Source organism: Sarcophilus harrisii, chromosome 4 (assembly GCF_902635505.1).
Source record: "Sarcophilus harrisii chromosome 4, mSarHar1.11, whole genome shotgun sequence".
Lineage (NCBI taxonomy): Eukaryota > Metazoa > Chordata > Mammalia > Dasyuromorphia > Dasyuridae > Sarcophilus > Sarcophilus harrisii.
In genome coordinates, this window is record NC_045429.1 from 192,522,297 (window position 1) to 192,536,546 (window position 14,250).

General features: G+C 33.4%; 2 protein-coding genes across 7 annotated transcripts in view; both read right to left on the minus strand.

Annotated features, from left to right (window-relative positions):
- Positions 1 to 7,562, minus strand: part of CCDC162P — a 214,336-nt gene extending 206,774 nt beyond the window's left edge. The window contains exons 1-2 of the mRNA XM_031964438.1: positions 4,852 to 7,562; positions 2,104 to 4,456 (exon numbers count right to left, since the gene is read on the minus strand). The gene's annotated coding sequence lies outside the window, so the exon portion shown is untranslated. The remainder of the gene's footprint in view (positions 1 to 2,103; positions 4,457 to 4,851) is intronic.
- A 2,666-nt stretch (positions 7,563 to 10,228) lies between these two features.
- CEP57L1 (centrosomal protein 57 like 1) overlaps positions 10,229 to 14,250 on the minus strand; it is a 62,749-nt gene continuing 58,727 nt past the window's right edge. For all 6 annotated transcript variants that reach the window (XM_031964451.1, XM_031964448.1, XM_031964452.1 and 3 more), the window contains 2 exons: positions 13,263 to 13,407; positions 10,229 to 10,700 (listed from right to left, as the gene is read on the minus strand). In XM_031964451.1, the coding sequence (XP_031820311.1) occupies positions 10,470 to 10,700; positions 13,263 to 13,407 (376 nt within the window). In that variant the 3' untranslated portion in view covers positions 10,229 to 10,469. The remainder of the gene's footprint in view (positions 10,701 to 13,262; positions 13,408 to 14,250) is intronic.

The following is a 14,250-nucleotide window of genomic DNA, read 5'->3' on the forward strand; positions in this document are numbered from 1 at the left end:
CCTTCAACATTCATCATTATCTTTTCCTATCATTTTAGCCAATCTGAGAGGTGTGTAGTGATTTCTCAAGAATTGTCTTAATTGTATTTCTCTGATCAATAGTGATTTAGAACACTTTTTCATATGACTAGCAATGGTTTCAATTTCTTCATCTGAAAATTGTGTGTTCATATCTTTGACAATTTATCAATTGGAGAATGGCTTGAATTCTTATAAATTTGAGTCAATTCTCTCTACATTTTAGCAATGAGGCCTTTATCAGAATCCTTGAATGTAAAAATGTTCTCCCAATTTATTGCTTCCCTGCTAATCTCATAGAAAAGTTTCATTTTGTTTGTAAACTTTTAAACTTATTATAATCAAAATTATCTATTTTGTGGTTCAATAATGATCTTCTTCTTTGGTCATAAATTCCTTTCTTCTTCACAGATCTGAGAGGTAAACTATTCTATGTTGTTTTAATTTGCTTATAATAGCATTCTTTATATTTAAATTATGAACCCATTTTCGACCTTAATCTTGGTATACAGTTAGGTATGGGTCAATGCCTTGTTTCTGCCATGCTAGTTTCCAAATTTCTCAGCAGTTTTTGTCAAATAGAGAGTTCTTATCCTAAAAGCTGGAGTCTTTAGGTTTGTCAAACACTAGATTGCTATAGTTGTTAACTATTTTGTCCTATGATCCAATCTATTCCACTGATCAATTACTCTATTTCTTAGCTAGTACTAAATGGTTTTAATGAATGCTGCTTTATTTTTTTTTAGGTCTGGCACAGTTAGGCCACCTTCATTTGCATTTTTTCCATTAATTCCCTTGAAATTTTTTGCCTTTTATTAGAATTTGGGATTTTAACTGAAAGTTGAAAAAAAAAGTCAGTGAAATCAGAAAGTAAATATGAAGAAGGAGATCATTCCAGGCATTAAGTAACAACCAATGAAATTGCCCAGAGTCAGATGATAGAATGTCCTGTTCAAGAATAGCAAAGAGGCTTATATCACTGGAGAGTAGATAATATGGGAAGTTATAAGGTATGAGAATTAGAAAGGTAGGAGGGCGGCAGGTTATGAAGGGCTTTACAAGCCAAGTAGAGATTCTATATTTGATGCTGGAGATTATAGGAGTCACTGGAGTTTATTAAATAGAGACATGATATGTTCAGATCTATACTTTAGGAAAATCACTTAAATTTCTATTTTTCTTTTGGTCCCAATGTTTTCTGGATACATATAGAAATAGCACTGTGAATTAGACATAAACACAAATATTAACCCAAATGAAAGGTGAAGGACTCTCTGTGCCAGAGATTTATTTTTTAAATGGCAAAGAACCCTTTTTAAAATTGGTTTGGAGGTCTAGAATTTAAATTATGCCACTGGAAGGAAAAAGTTGACCACAACAATTGATAGTGCTGATTAATTCTACTTAGCATACAAAATACAAAACCCATATAGATTTACAAATAATTATAGAGCATATTTTCATAAAAAACAATCTTTTTTTTTTTTTTTTTTTTTTTGCAGAAAGTCAGTAGACTTTAAACCTAAGAAGAGTAGCACTTTTCAGTTCTGACATTGAATAAAAGGTCTAATTTTGTGATTAAATTTCCTTATGTGAAAAATAAGGATAATAATGCTCCTCTAAAAAGGATAATATTTGAGACACCATACCATAGTACTGCATTCTTTCATATGCCATCTATCTATTCACTTTATACACATATTTTATGTGTCTGATTGACATATATTTAGAAAATTGGATATATTTTAAAAAAAAGATTTTGTAATTTTTTTTTTTGCAATTTGCAATCCTTGCTCCTTTTGCTCTGAAAAGTGTTATATTAATTTTGCATGAATTTCCTCTGTACCAATGATTTATGTTCATAAATACCACACTTCTAAAGTTTAAGGGACTGGCAGTGAGAAAAACTGAAGTTCTTCACTATTGGGCCAGAAGAATCTGGATGACTGCCCTACAAACATCAATCCTGCCCCTACCTAGGAGACTAAGAAATAATTCACATTCTGTCCTTATTCAGTAATAGGCTTTTCCTAGAAACAGACTACAAATCAATGTTGTTCTGGAAAAAGATCACTAACAAAATACCTTTTGAAGCTTGATAATCTATCCTGAAACTTCTTCATCCAGGTCAGTTGGAGGAAGATCACAAGTGAGCACACCTCCAGCAATTCACAGAAGAGTTGGCTTTCTTTACAATCCTTCTTTTCATGAAGCCTGAGATCTTTCTTTATTCACTTTTAGTTTAGAGGGACACAGTGGTTTCATAGACCCTCACCTAGCAACTAGGAAAAAGAACACGAGTAACCCTTTACTACTCTGAGTAACAGTAATTTAATAAATATCATTATAACTAGCTTTCTATAACAAGGCTATTTCCGTGTTTGGTCACATCCTGTACTCTTATTATGATGATGTAGCTGGGTATAATTTTATGGAACAAGAAAGATTATATGATAGTTGCATTCATATATCTGTTCATTATGTGTTTAATCTCCTTAATGAAGCTTATTTAACCTATTTAATCAAATGAGACAGCAATTTCCAAAAGATTTAGCACAGTGCCTGGCACATAGTAAGTACTTGATAAATGCTTATTTCTTTTCTCTTTAATAAGAATACTTTTTTTTGGCAAAGTATTTATGTATGGTGCTTAATATAGTAATCTAGTTCTCCCCCAAAAAACTCAAATGCAGAAAAAAGGCCCCATATTTACTAGAATACTCCAAGTCATACTTTTCCTAGGAGGAAAAAAATGCAAATAAGATGGTGCCCAATGACTGGGGAATGACTGAAAAATTGTGGTATATAAATGTAATGGAATAGTTCATTGTGATAAATGATATCTGGTAAGAGGTATACTGGTTTGGTGGAAAGACTGGGTTTGGAGTCAGAGAACTTACTTTCAAATACTGGCTTTGCTACTTAACTGTGTGACCTGCAGGAAATCCCTTAACCTATCTGGGCCCATTTCCTTACTTTGTAGAACAAGACGGTTGAACTAAATGCCTTTAAAATTTCTTGTATATGAGTTTCAAAGAAATAAGGGAAGATGTGTATGAATAGATGGGAGCGAAATAAACAGAATGAGAAGAAAAATATGCTTGACTATTAAAAAGGCAAAGGAAAATAACACCAAAAATTGGTCATATTCCTATTATGATGACCAACGGTGTTGTTCAAGATTCTTTTTGGAAGACAAGTAGGGGACTGTGGATGAGTAAAATGATTCTGTAGTGGAAAGGGGAGGGAACAAGCAATGATTAAGCATTTACTCTGCATCACGTTTAGCGCTTTATACATAGCTCATTTGGTCCTCACAACAACCTTAGGAAGGAGGCTATTTTACAATTCAGGAAATTTACATAGAGATTAAGTGATTTGCCCAGGATCACAAAGTGAGTGTCTAAGGTTGTCAGGTCTTCCTGGATCCAAGCCCAGAACTTCACCTACTGACACTTGGTAGATCAGCTTTGCTTAGTTATCTTTTTTACAGAAGAGGATTTAATAAGGAGGTAAGGTAGATTGGAAAATAACTATAATTTTTTTTTTAAAAGCACACATAAAACTATTAACTGAATTATTTAACATAAAACTAAAAAAAAATTAAAGCAATGTTGAACTTATACAAATATACATACATCATAATGGAAACATTTAATAATGGAAATTTTAAAAGGCAGAAGTGATTTATTTTACACACATATAGTTCATTATTTTGAGAGGAGGCGAGATATGGAAGTTTTGTACCATCCCTAGAACTGTTATGGTAAAGATAGTAAAGGTCAATTACAGGCTGTTTGGGTGCTTGGCCTTAGTTTGTGTGGTGCCTAATAGGAACCTAATAATGGGGCAATGAGGGCTGGGTTAGGGAAAAGAAAGTGTGGTGGCAAAGGGTACTAGCATTTCTTTTGAGTGTAGGAGGGAAAGATTTTCACTGAAATCTCTAGGTGCTCCATTATATCCTTTTTATCTAGATAATCTCTAAAGTTCCTTTCCATTTTAAATTCCCTTATAATCCTTTTATTTAAAAAGATATATACAAGCATCAAATTGAGACAAAATTGCTTTTCTCATTTTTATGGTACTTTTGAGTGTAGGCAATTTTATTTTTATTTACATTGGGTGCTAATTATATGCTAAAGGTACAATGGTACCCTTAAAAGCTTTTTTATTTCATTGAAACTATTCTGCTCCAAAAAATATGACATTCATCTGATATATCACTGCAAATTTGCCATACTCTCACCTTACCTGCTATTAATCGTCCTTAGAGGGTACTTTTTTAGTTACAGTTGAATAGTGTTCCTGGAAGATCCATTAGTAGACTATTTACTCTGTATTAACAATGGCAGCTGGTACATATTGGGCCAAGGTGAGCACTCCCTAATCTCTCATGGCCACCATCCCTCTTTGTCCCCCAACCTTACTTTGGATTCTTCTAACACATCAAAAAAAAAAAAAAAAAAAAAAAAAAAAAAAAAAAAAAAAAGAATTAAATAACAGCACAAGAACATTTCTTATTTAGTAGTTTTAATTTATCAAGGTGTACTATCAACCACTCCTGAAGTATCTCCCTTCAGTTAAAATTATATTTTCAAAGTAAGAAAAAACTAAAAGGTCTCAAAAACAATACTTAATTAAACCATCCAAATTCAAGGAATTCTATAAAACATGTATTCCTTCTCCCCATGGTGAATGGAAAGTGAATAGTTGCCTAAGACCCTCCAACTTTAAGTTCTAAACCAATAAAAATTATTGAAATTGAAGACTGATTTATAGTCCAATTCAGAAGTGCAATTTAAAAAATCCCAACATCAGAATATATACTATTACCTGGTGCTTGAAAGACTGGAGTTTTCTTGTCTTAGTAACAAAGATGAGGCTTCCTTGGACTGACAAATTATCTTTTTAACCTGTTTTGGGTGGGGGAGGGGGGAAGAAAAAAAAGAAAGGAAAAAGGGGGAAAAGCCCCCTAAAGTCAATCTAGCATTTTATTCAGGTGAATGGAGATTCTGTGAATCTGCTCACAGACCAACTACTTGTGAATTTCCACTGGGCAGACAAAAACCAGCTGAGAAGTTGCTATAGCAACACTTGTACACTGAACATTTTACTGCTCTTGAATGGAGAAGGAAATTTGTTATCTGACCATAAAGGTGGAGTCAGAGGTAGTGACAGGTAACTCTCAGACACATAAGGCATTTCCAAAGGATCACAGAATATTAGAACTGGAAAAAACCCCAATGCAAAAAGATCCAACATTTCTTTATTTTCCTATTGAAAGAAGGGAATTGCTAAAAATTTATCCATAAACCATTATTAAAAAACTTATAGATCTGCATCTTATGATTACAACTGTTTTACATTAATCAAATTCATAGTGCCACAAATATACACAGATCATAGAATGTTATAGTTGGTGGCCTAGTTGATAAGAAAGCTGGATTCAAATTGGTCTTGCTGCTCCAGAAACTTAATGGGCTATGTGATACTGGACAGGTCATTCAGCCTCAGTTTTTATTGTCTATAAAAAATGGGGATAATAATAGCTCCTTCCACACAAAGTTTTTGGGGTGATCAAATGAAATAGCATATATATATAGTGAGAATATGCAGTCTGATCTTTTTACTTCTTTTAAAAATTTATTATTTTAAACTGAAATAATATATGTAGAACACTATGAAGATCTTCATGTGCTAAATATATGATGGCTGCTATTATCATGGTTGGAAATGACAGCTATATAGTTCAATGCTCTCACTAAAATTAAAGTCCTATGCCCTTCAATTTTATCACACTTCCAGAAAACAACCAATGAAAATTATCATAAGTACAAATGGCTCTATTTGAAGAGGCAAGGCCACAGAGTGAAAAGAATACTGCATCTGGAATCAGAGGAGCAGGGTTCAAGTCTTGATGCTAATATTAAGTACTCGGTCTCTTGGACTTTTCTTATCTATAAAATAAAGGAGGTTGGTCTAGGTGACTTTTGAGATCACTTCCAGCTCTAAATCCATGAATCTCTAAATAAAATTTAAACAAAGGCTTGGGACCTTGAAAAAAGGAAGGCAAAAGAGAAAACTCTGATATGGATAATGTGAGTAAGTGCTTACTGTGTACCAGATACTATACTAAAGGGACAAACATGGAATGGAGGACTTATAAGATCATAAGATGATTTAGAGATGGAAAGGACTTTAGAAATCATCAGATCCAATCTCCTCATTTTATAAATGAGGAAACTGAGGACAGAGGCTTAAATGATTTGCCTGGTTCTTTCTGACTCCAAGTCCAAAGCTTTAGTCCCTAAGCCATGTTGCCTCTTGGATTATTACTTGTTGGAAGTTACTGCTAACCACACACACACAAAAAACACCTATTTACTTTCCTATAGGAAAATATTACCCAGCACAAATTTCATAAAACAGAAATCTCTATTCTCGATTTAATAATATATAATGCATAGCAAATTCTTTTGTCAAAGCCAGAGTGAATTCTAATTCCTCCTTCTTCTGGATATCACTCATATTCCTCTTTCTTTTTGGATGCATTTCCTTGGGAATCATGTTCCCTAACCTTATATAATCCTTATATAACTCCACCCACTGCAGTTGGAGGATGTGGACTCACTAAAAATGAAAATTTAGAAAGAAGAGAAAGTACAGGAACAATAAGTAAAAGGGTTACTGTCATGAAATAATAGGGATAGGGATCAGATCTGTGATTTTATACAAAATTCCTGGATGAAAAAATTCCTGACGCACATTTTTTGGCAATTTATAGTCTTAGAAGTTTGCCTACAATATTGAGCGATTAAGTGATTTATCCAAAGTGACACAGTTAAAATAACTATCAGAGATAAGACCAGATCTTTCTAGTTTTCTATCCACTACTTTATGAAATAGTGCAAAACAAAAGAAAAGCAGAAGCAGAAGAAATGGGTGTTTATTAAATATTCCCATGTAAGAGGAAAACTATGTATGACTTGATATAAAAAAAATCTTGATGAAGACAGAGGGAATGACTTAAAAACAGATACTTGTTATACTGAAATAAATTAAATGACTAAGCAAGTTTATTTGGTTATATTGATGTTCCCTCTTAAGTGTTAAATAAAATATTAATTTAAAGAAATAAAAATTGCAAAGGGGAACTAGAGCAAAGATATTTATAAAGTGGAAAAAGAAGTAGAAAAGGGAAGCTTTTATAATTTAATCACAGTTCTGTGGCAGGACAACTTGGGGTTTGAAAATTGTCCATTTTGGGGAAGGTGGAGTCAAGAGGGTTGAGAAAAGGTACTGAAGCTTGTAGTCCCTCACAGAATATACTGCACAGGCCAGGAGAGTAGTAAACACACCTTTTAGATGATACCACCTTGGAAGAACTGAAAACTTACTGGCCCTAGAGGTGTCTCTGAAAGTAGCTGCACAAAAGCTGGGGACAATGCATCCTCTACCCTGGGGAAATGAACAGAGAAAAATTCTGACCACAGGAAGTTACTGTGGTGACAAAGTAGATCAAAACACACAGAAAAACCACAAAAAGGATTCTGAAAATCAAGAGAGAAGAAAAATTGGAAAGAGAAATTGAGAGTGATACAAGAAAATCATGAAAAAAAGTCAGGTAAAAGAGACACACACACATAAAAAGTAATGAAGAAACACCCGCAAAACTAGACTGGACCAGATGGTAAAAGAAGAACAAAAAGTTAATGAGGAGAATATCTCAAATATATATTTTTTGTTTATTTTCGAGGTTTTTTGCAAGGCAACTGGGGTTAAGTGACTTGCCTGGAGTCACACAGGTCCTCCTGACTTCACTGCTTCCTCCGCTGTGCCAGCTATCTGCCCCAAAGAGTATCTTGAAAAGCAGAACTGGTCAAATGGAAAAGGAGGTATAAAACCTCACTAAAGAAAATGATTTCTTAAAAATTAGAATTGAGCCAGTGGAAGGTAATGACTTTAAGAGAAATCAAGAAACAATAAAACAAAAAAACCCAAAAAATCAAGTCGACAATGTGAAATATCTCATTGGAAAAACAACTGCCGTGGAAAATAGTCAGGAGAGATAATTTAAAAATTTGAGAAAAAAAATCTGAGCTGATGCAAAGTGAAATGTGCTATATACAAAGTAACAGCAATATTGTAAGATGATCAGCTATGAATGATTTTGCTCCATGACAACTCTGAAGGACTTATGATGAAAAATGCTATCCATCTCCAGAGAAAGAACTTATGATGTCCAAATACATATTGAAGCTATGAATGACTTAGCTCCATGACTACTCTGGAGGACTTATGATTAAAAATGCTATCTATCTCTAGAGAAAGAACTTATGAAGTCCAAATACACATTGAAGCATTCTTTTTAAATTTTATTTTTTGAGGGGTTTTTTTTGGTCTATATATTCTTTCCCAACATTACTAATACGGGAATATGTTTTGCATGACTACACATGTATAATCTATATTGAATTGCTTGCCTTCTCAGTGAGGAAGATAGGAAGGAAGGAAGGCAGGCAGAGAATTTGAAATTCAGTTTTAAAAATGAATGCTAAAAATTCTTTTTTACATGAAATAAAGTTATAAACATTTTTAAATGTTATTTTCAAAAGGAAATTGTCAAGTTTTGAAGACAATAGACAGAGTAAATGGCTTATGAAGAGAGAGGTCCAACTGGTTATAGAAATCTATAGGAGAAAATGATATGAGAAGCAGTGAGTGTGGAGAGGGCATACTGGGTGAGATCAGTAGGAAAACACTTTTAAAGAATAGAATAAATGGGGAAAAGGAATAAAATTAGCAATTGTAATTCTAAGAAGAATTTTGAAGCAAGTTTCTTTGATGATGAAGGCCTCCTTTCTCAAACTTATAGGAAATTGAGTCAAATTTATAAAAAAAAAAAAAATGAGTCATTTCCCATCTGATAAATGATGAAAAGATATGAAGTTTCGTTTGAGAAGTTTGAAAGTATCCCAAAAGAGTTATAAAATTATGCATATCCTTTGACCTACCAATATCATTACTACAATATTTCCTAAAAGAGATTTTTTTTTAAAGGAAAAGTACCAATAGACAAAAATGTATCAGCTTTTTTCTTAGGGAAAGGATTGGAAATTGAAGGGATGCCCATCAATTATCCAATGACTAAATAAATTGTAGTATGTAATTATGACGAAATACTACTGTTTTAAAAGAAATGATGAGCAGGATGTCCTCAGAAAAACCTAGAAAGACTTCCATGCACTAATGCCAAAGAATACAATAATCCAAGACTACTCTGAAGGATTTAAGATGAAAAATGCTATTCAAATCTGAGAAAGAAGTGATTGTGTCAATTCAATGTGGATTGAAACATTGTTTCTTAACTTTATTTTTTTTTAGTTTGTGTGTATGTGTGGGTTGGGAAAGGTAGGGGCGTATGCTTTCTTTTGCAACGTGACTTTTATGGATATATTTTGCATAATTTCACATGTGCCTTCTCAATGGGGGTGGAAGCAGGTAGCAAGAGAATCCGAAACTCAAATTTTAAAAACAAGTGTCAAAATTTGTTCTACATGTAACTGGGAAGAAAATGAAATATTAAATAAAAAAAGAAAAGAAGAGGGGAAAAAAAGAAAAGAAGGAAGAAAATACATATTTGGAACCAGAAGGAACCTCATTGGTTGTCTAGCCTCTAATTTTACAGAAGAGGAAACAAGCTCAAGAACACTAAGTGATTAACTTAAAGTACTTAGTACAATAGATACTAAAAGTGTCAAAAGAGAGATTCAAACCACTGAAATGACTGGGAAAGATTTCATGGAGATGTGATTTGGATTGGGCTTTGAAGACTGATTAGGATTTGGACAGTCAGAGATGAAAGAAGTACATTCCAAGATCAAGGAATGTTATAAGTAAAATTAAGAAGGTAAAGATGAAGCATGTTCTGTTGTGAAACAGTGGACAGACTGGTCAAGTAAAGAAGTGATCGAGGATTATTTTTAGAAATTACTACATTTTAATCTTAAATTCCTCCTTCTCTAAAATATTAATTCATAGATCTAATAAGAAGTTGAGGAGAAGCACCAATTCCATTTCCTTCCAGATTAGAGATTTTAAAATTCCTTTTCTCAAATTTTGTGAGGTCAAGACAAGAATGAATTTTGCCAATATTATTTGTAAAATTTAGTTCTAGACAAATACAAAAATAAATAATTCTTCTAAAATATGATGAAATCATAACAAGGTATTTTAATGAATAAGGAAAAAACATCATTTAGTCCAGAGAATTCCTATCAAATCACTCACCATTAATTTTTTAAAACAATACTATTTAATTAATAATTTATGGGTATGAAACATAATTGGAAAAATTCTTAAAAGTTACATTAAATTAAAATACACTTCAGATAATTAAAAATTCCCAATGATCAGCAAGGTTCATCGAAATTGAATTTTACACCACTGTTCTATTGTTCCCACTTGACGTCATCTTTCCTCAATGTCATTTGAATCTTTTGGAAACACTTTTCTGGCATTTGACATTTGCAGTTTTTCTGAGGAGACTTAGTCTTATTTGTGCTTTTTCTGGTGACCACCACAACTGGCACCTTCTTTGTTCCTTTATGGTTTTCCTCTTCTGACTGAATGTCAAATGCTTCACTCTTGGAGTTTGGAGATTTTGGCTGTAATTTACTTACCTTGGGAAGAAAAAAAAGACACAAACTTTTCAATGTTGTAATTAAGAAGACAATAGAGTAAGGCTTTTTCTTTGAGACATATAAACAGGAAGCAAAGAACACCACAAAACATATGCAATTGATTATCTACAAGTCGGACTCTTCATAACAAAGCTACTCTAAACCATCAAATTTCGATTACAATAACCTAGTATCTACTTGAAAAAGTAATGATACTAAAGAAGATGAAATTGTTAAGAACACCAATCCCTGATAAAAATTGGGCAAAAGAATTTTATATTGGAGGTGACAAACTATTAAAGGCATTTGGGGATCAATTTTCAACATATTTCAAAAAAATTTCAAAAGAATGCAAAATATTATAAACAAATGTTTCTACAAAAGGCAACAGGGAAAAACATCAGCAGCTACTGGACCAAATACCATATGCAAGGCTTTGTCACACATCTAAAAAGCCTTTATGAAAATAGTTTATGTATTTTTCAAGGTACTATGATGAAAATATGAGAAGGAATCAGGCTTTCACAAATCATTTTCTATAGCAGACCATATGTTTTTGGTTATACAAGTGAAAGTAAGAAGGACAGAAGAAGTTCTAGCTTTGCTAATAATTTATTGATTTTTTTTTCCCCAAAAGCATTTGATTTGGTGTAGAACAAATATACCCTTAAAATAATGTCTTTTCAAATAAGGTGTCTCTCACGTAAATGTTAAAATCATACAAGTCTATGGTCAGGGAGTTAAATGAGGTCTAGTGGCAGCGCAAGGGTAGGGAGTTCTGAGGATTCCCTTCTAGTGGCTCAAGCAGTTCTCTGTAAAGGAATTTACAGACCCAAAAACCTAGATTGATAAAAGAGGTTTATTATGGGGATTGGAAATAAGGTTAAAGTCTGGTTAAGGAAACAGGTGAGGGTAAAGAGAGGAGGGCACTGGAAACAGTATTCCAGTGGGCAGAGACCCTTGGCATGCCAAGTGTAGGGCTGCCATGTTTGGAACCTCTGCAAAAAGAGGGTTTTAGTTTGGCTCTTTTATAATAGGGGGCTTTGGCTACAAGCTGAAGGGGGCTTGTGGGTGGAGTCCCAGGTTGGCTCCTTGCTGGGTTTCAGCTAGGGCTAGAATTTGAATTGAATTCAATGGGTTTCAGGATTGAGCCGACTCCACCCAGATAACAAAGATGAAACTGTGCTGGGGTGGAGTCCCCTCACTGAGGCAGAGTCGAAGGAGGTTTTCTCCTTTAAGGATTTTCAGTTTTGGGGTTCCCTCTTCAACTTAATTGCAGAAATAACAATGATCAATAATATGCCAAGTACTAAAATAGAGAAATTAAACCTTTCTTGAAAAAAGTTTTAAGTATTATATATATATACACATATATATATGATTATTTATTTACTTATTTATTAAATTTTTATAGGAGGAGAGTAATGATATGAACTCTGTCCCCTTTGATCTTTGGGGGAAGGGTAGAAATCTCAAACCCTCCTGGCCTCTGGGAGAGGACCCACCCTCCTGTTCATAGGGGAAATTCCCAGATGGTAATCTCCTCCTATAATTCAATTGGAGATCTTGGTCTGGGGTATAACACCCTTTATTGAGTTGAAAATTAGTCCCTCAAATTTATTTGGAAATTGCCCTCTAGCTCTGGGCCACAAAAAAAACAATATAATCAAATGATGAATCCCAAACCTCTGCTAAATTCCTTTTGGAAAAGCCCACCGAGAAGTTATTTCTTAGTGTAATAAACCCATTTTTTTGCTACAAACCTCACTGAATCGGAATTGCGAATTCTTTTGCAAAAAATGCATTGCACCAACCAGGGCATCTTTCAACACTCATTTCTCACACCTCAACAGTAATAAATTCCCATGAAAGAAAAAAAATGAAAAAAAGATGACTCTTTTCCACTTCCACTACCTGTTGCCTGTAACCTATTAGTTCATAATAGCAAATATCTTCTTTTGCTCATATTTTCCTTATTGATATTGTTATGCCACATTTCTCTCTTATTGTCCTGACTCAGTTTCTCCAATTATCCTGACTCAGTTTCTCTGCTTCTCAGTCCTGCAAAACCACCCTCCCTCTTTGTCGGAATATTTGATAACGATAAAAGATCTTATGTTTTAGAATATCAGAATGCTTCTCTCCATCCCAAGCTACAGGAATGTCAGATACCATCTTATCAAGATGCCTCTCCCCATGTCCAGGGTGCTTCCTCCCATCTCTGGTGGCTCACCCCACCCTATCAGAGTCCCATTCCCACTCTCAGCATTCTGAATCTGCCTCTGCCTCAGCCTATCCCCTGAGTCTGAGCCACGTGTATATAGATCATTGAGAACTCACATTGTTTGCTAGATTCTTGGAGACGATAGTCTCATTTAGCCCTGGGACCAAACCATGGATCCATTTGGTCCCAGTAAATCTCTCCATTTAATAAATTATTAAATACACTCTAATCTCTATCTTGCCTCCATTTCTCCAGCATTATTAATATAATACCTTTATAGCTAGCACCAGAATCTACTAACACAGACTTTTTACTAAAACCATTGAAGAAAAACTTACATGGTCTTGATATTTTTTCAGTTTGCATATTTGCTCCTTTTTCATTTCCATTTTTCTAGCTAAACATTCCAGTTCATATTCTATTTCTTCATTAGCTGAAAGTGTTGGACTTCCATGTATTTGCTTCAAAAGTTCTTGGTGTTCACTAAGTGAGAAAAGCAAATATTATGAATTTCTCTACTTATGATATATGCATAAGTATATTTCACAAAACAATATTTTCATAAAAGTCATGTAACTCCTAAGAGATGGAGGTTAATATTTTTAAAAGTCAAGACTTTCTATTTAGCATTGTTATATATTTAATACTAAAATACAAAGTTTGGTTTTTGAGGTTTCTGATTTTTACTACATTATAAGTCTCTAGCTCCATTTTTAAAAAATTCTTTACATTTAAATGCTTCATTAAAAAAAAAAAAACCTCTTAGATTAAGAATCCTAAAATAGTGACAACTAAACTTTCAACTCTAGAATTGTTGGCTAGGAAAATTTCAGAATACTTTAAACATGTGATTTCAAATGTTGACAGAGGGAAGCATTTTAGTTTCTACTTTAAGCTTAAGTAGAGAACTAAACGTATAAACGTATAAATGAATTGCTAACCCTCAAAGATCTGTGGCAGACCATTCCTGATCCAGTCAATTCTGGATCATGATACATATTTGTCACTTGTAACACCTTATATACTCCAAGTACTTCTACTTCTGAAATTCTGATAACAGATGAACCATGGTCTACAACAAGTATATGCATTATTGGGTGTTTAATGAAATCACAATTCTAAAAGGAAAGTGTTCTTTAGAATGTCTTTGGTCAGATAAAACAAAAGATTATAAAGTACCAGAAACTGATGCTTATAAAGAAAATTTTAGCAATTAGGCAAAATAGCAGGAATTAAAAAACATGTAAGACAAGCCATGGAGCATTCATTTAAGAAAAAACAAGATAAACATTTTGAGTAGTCATATTGAATTGATAATTTTTAAAA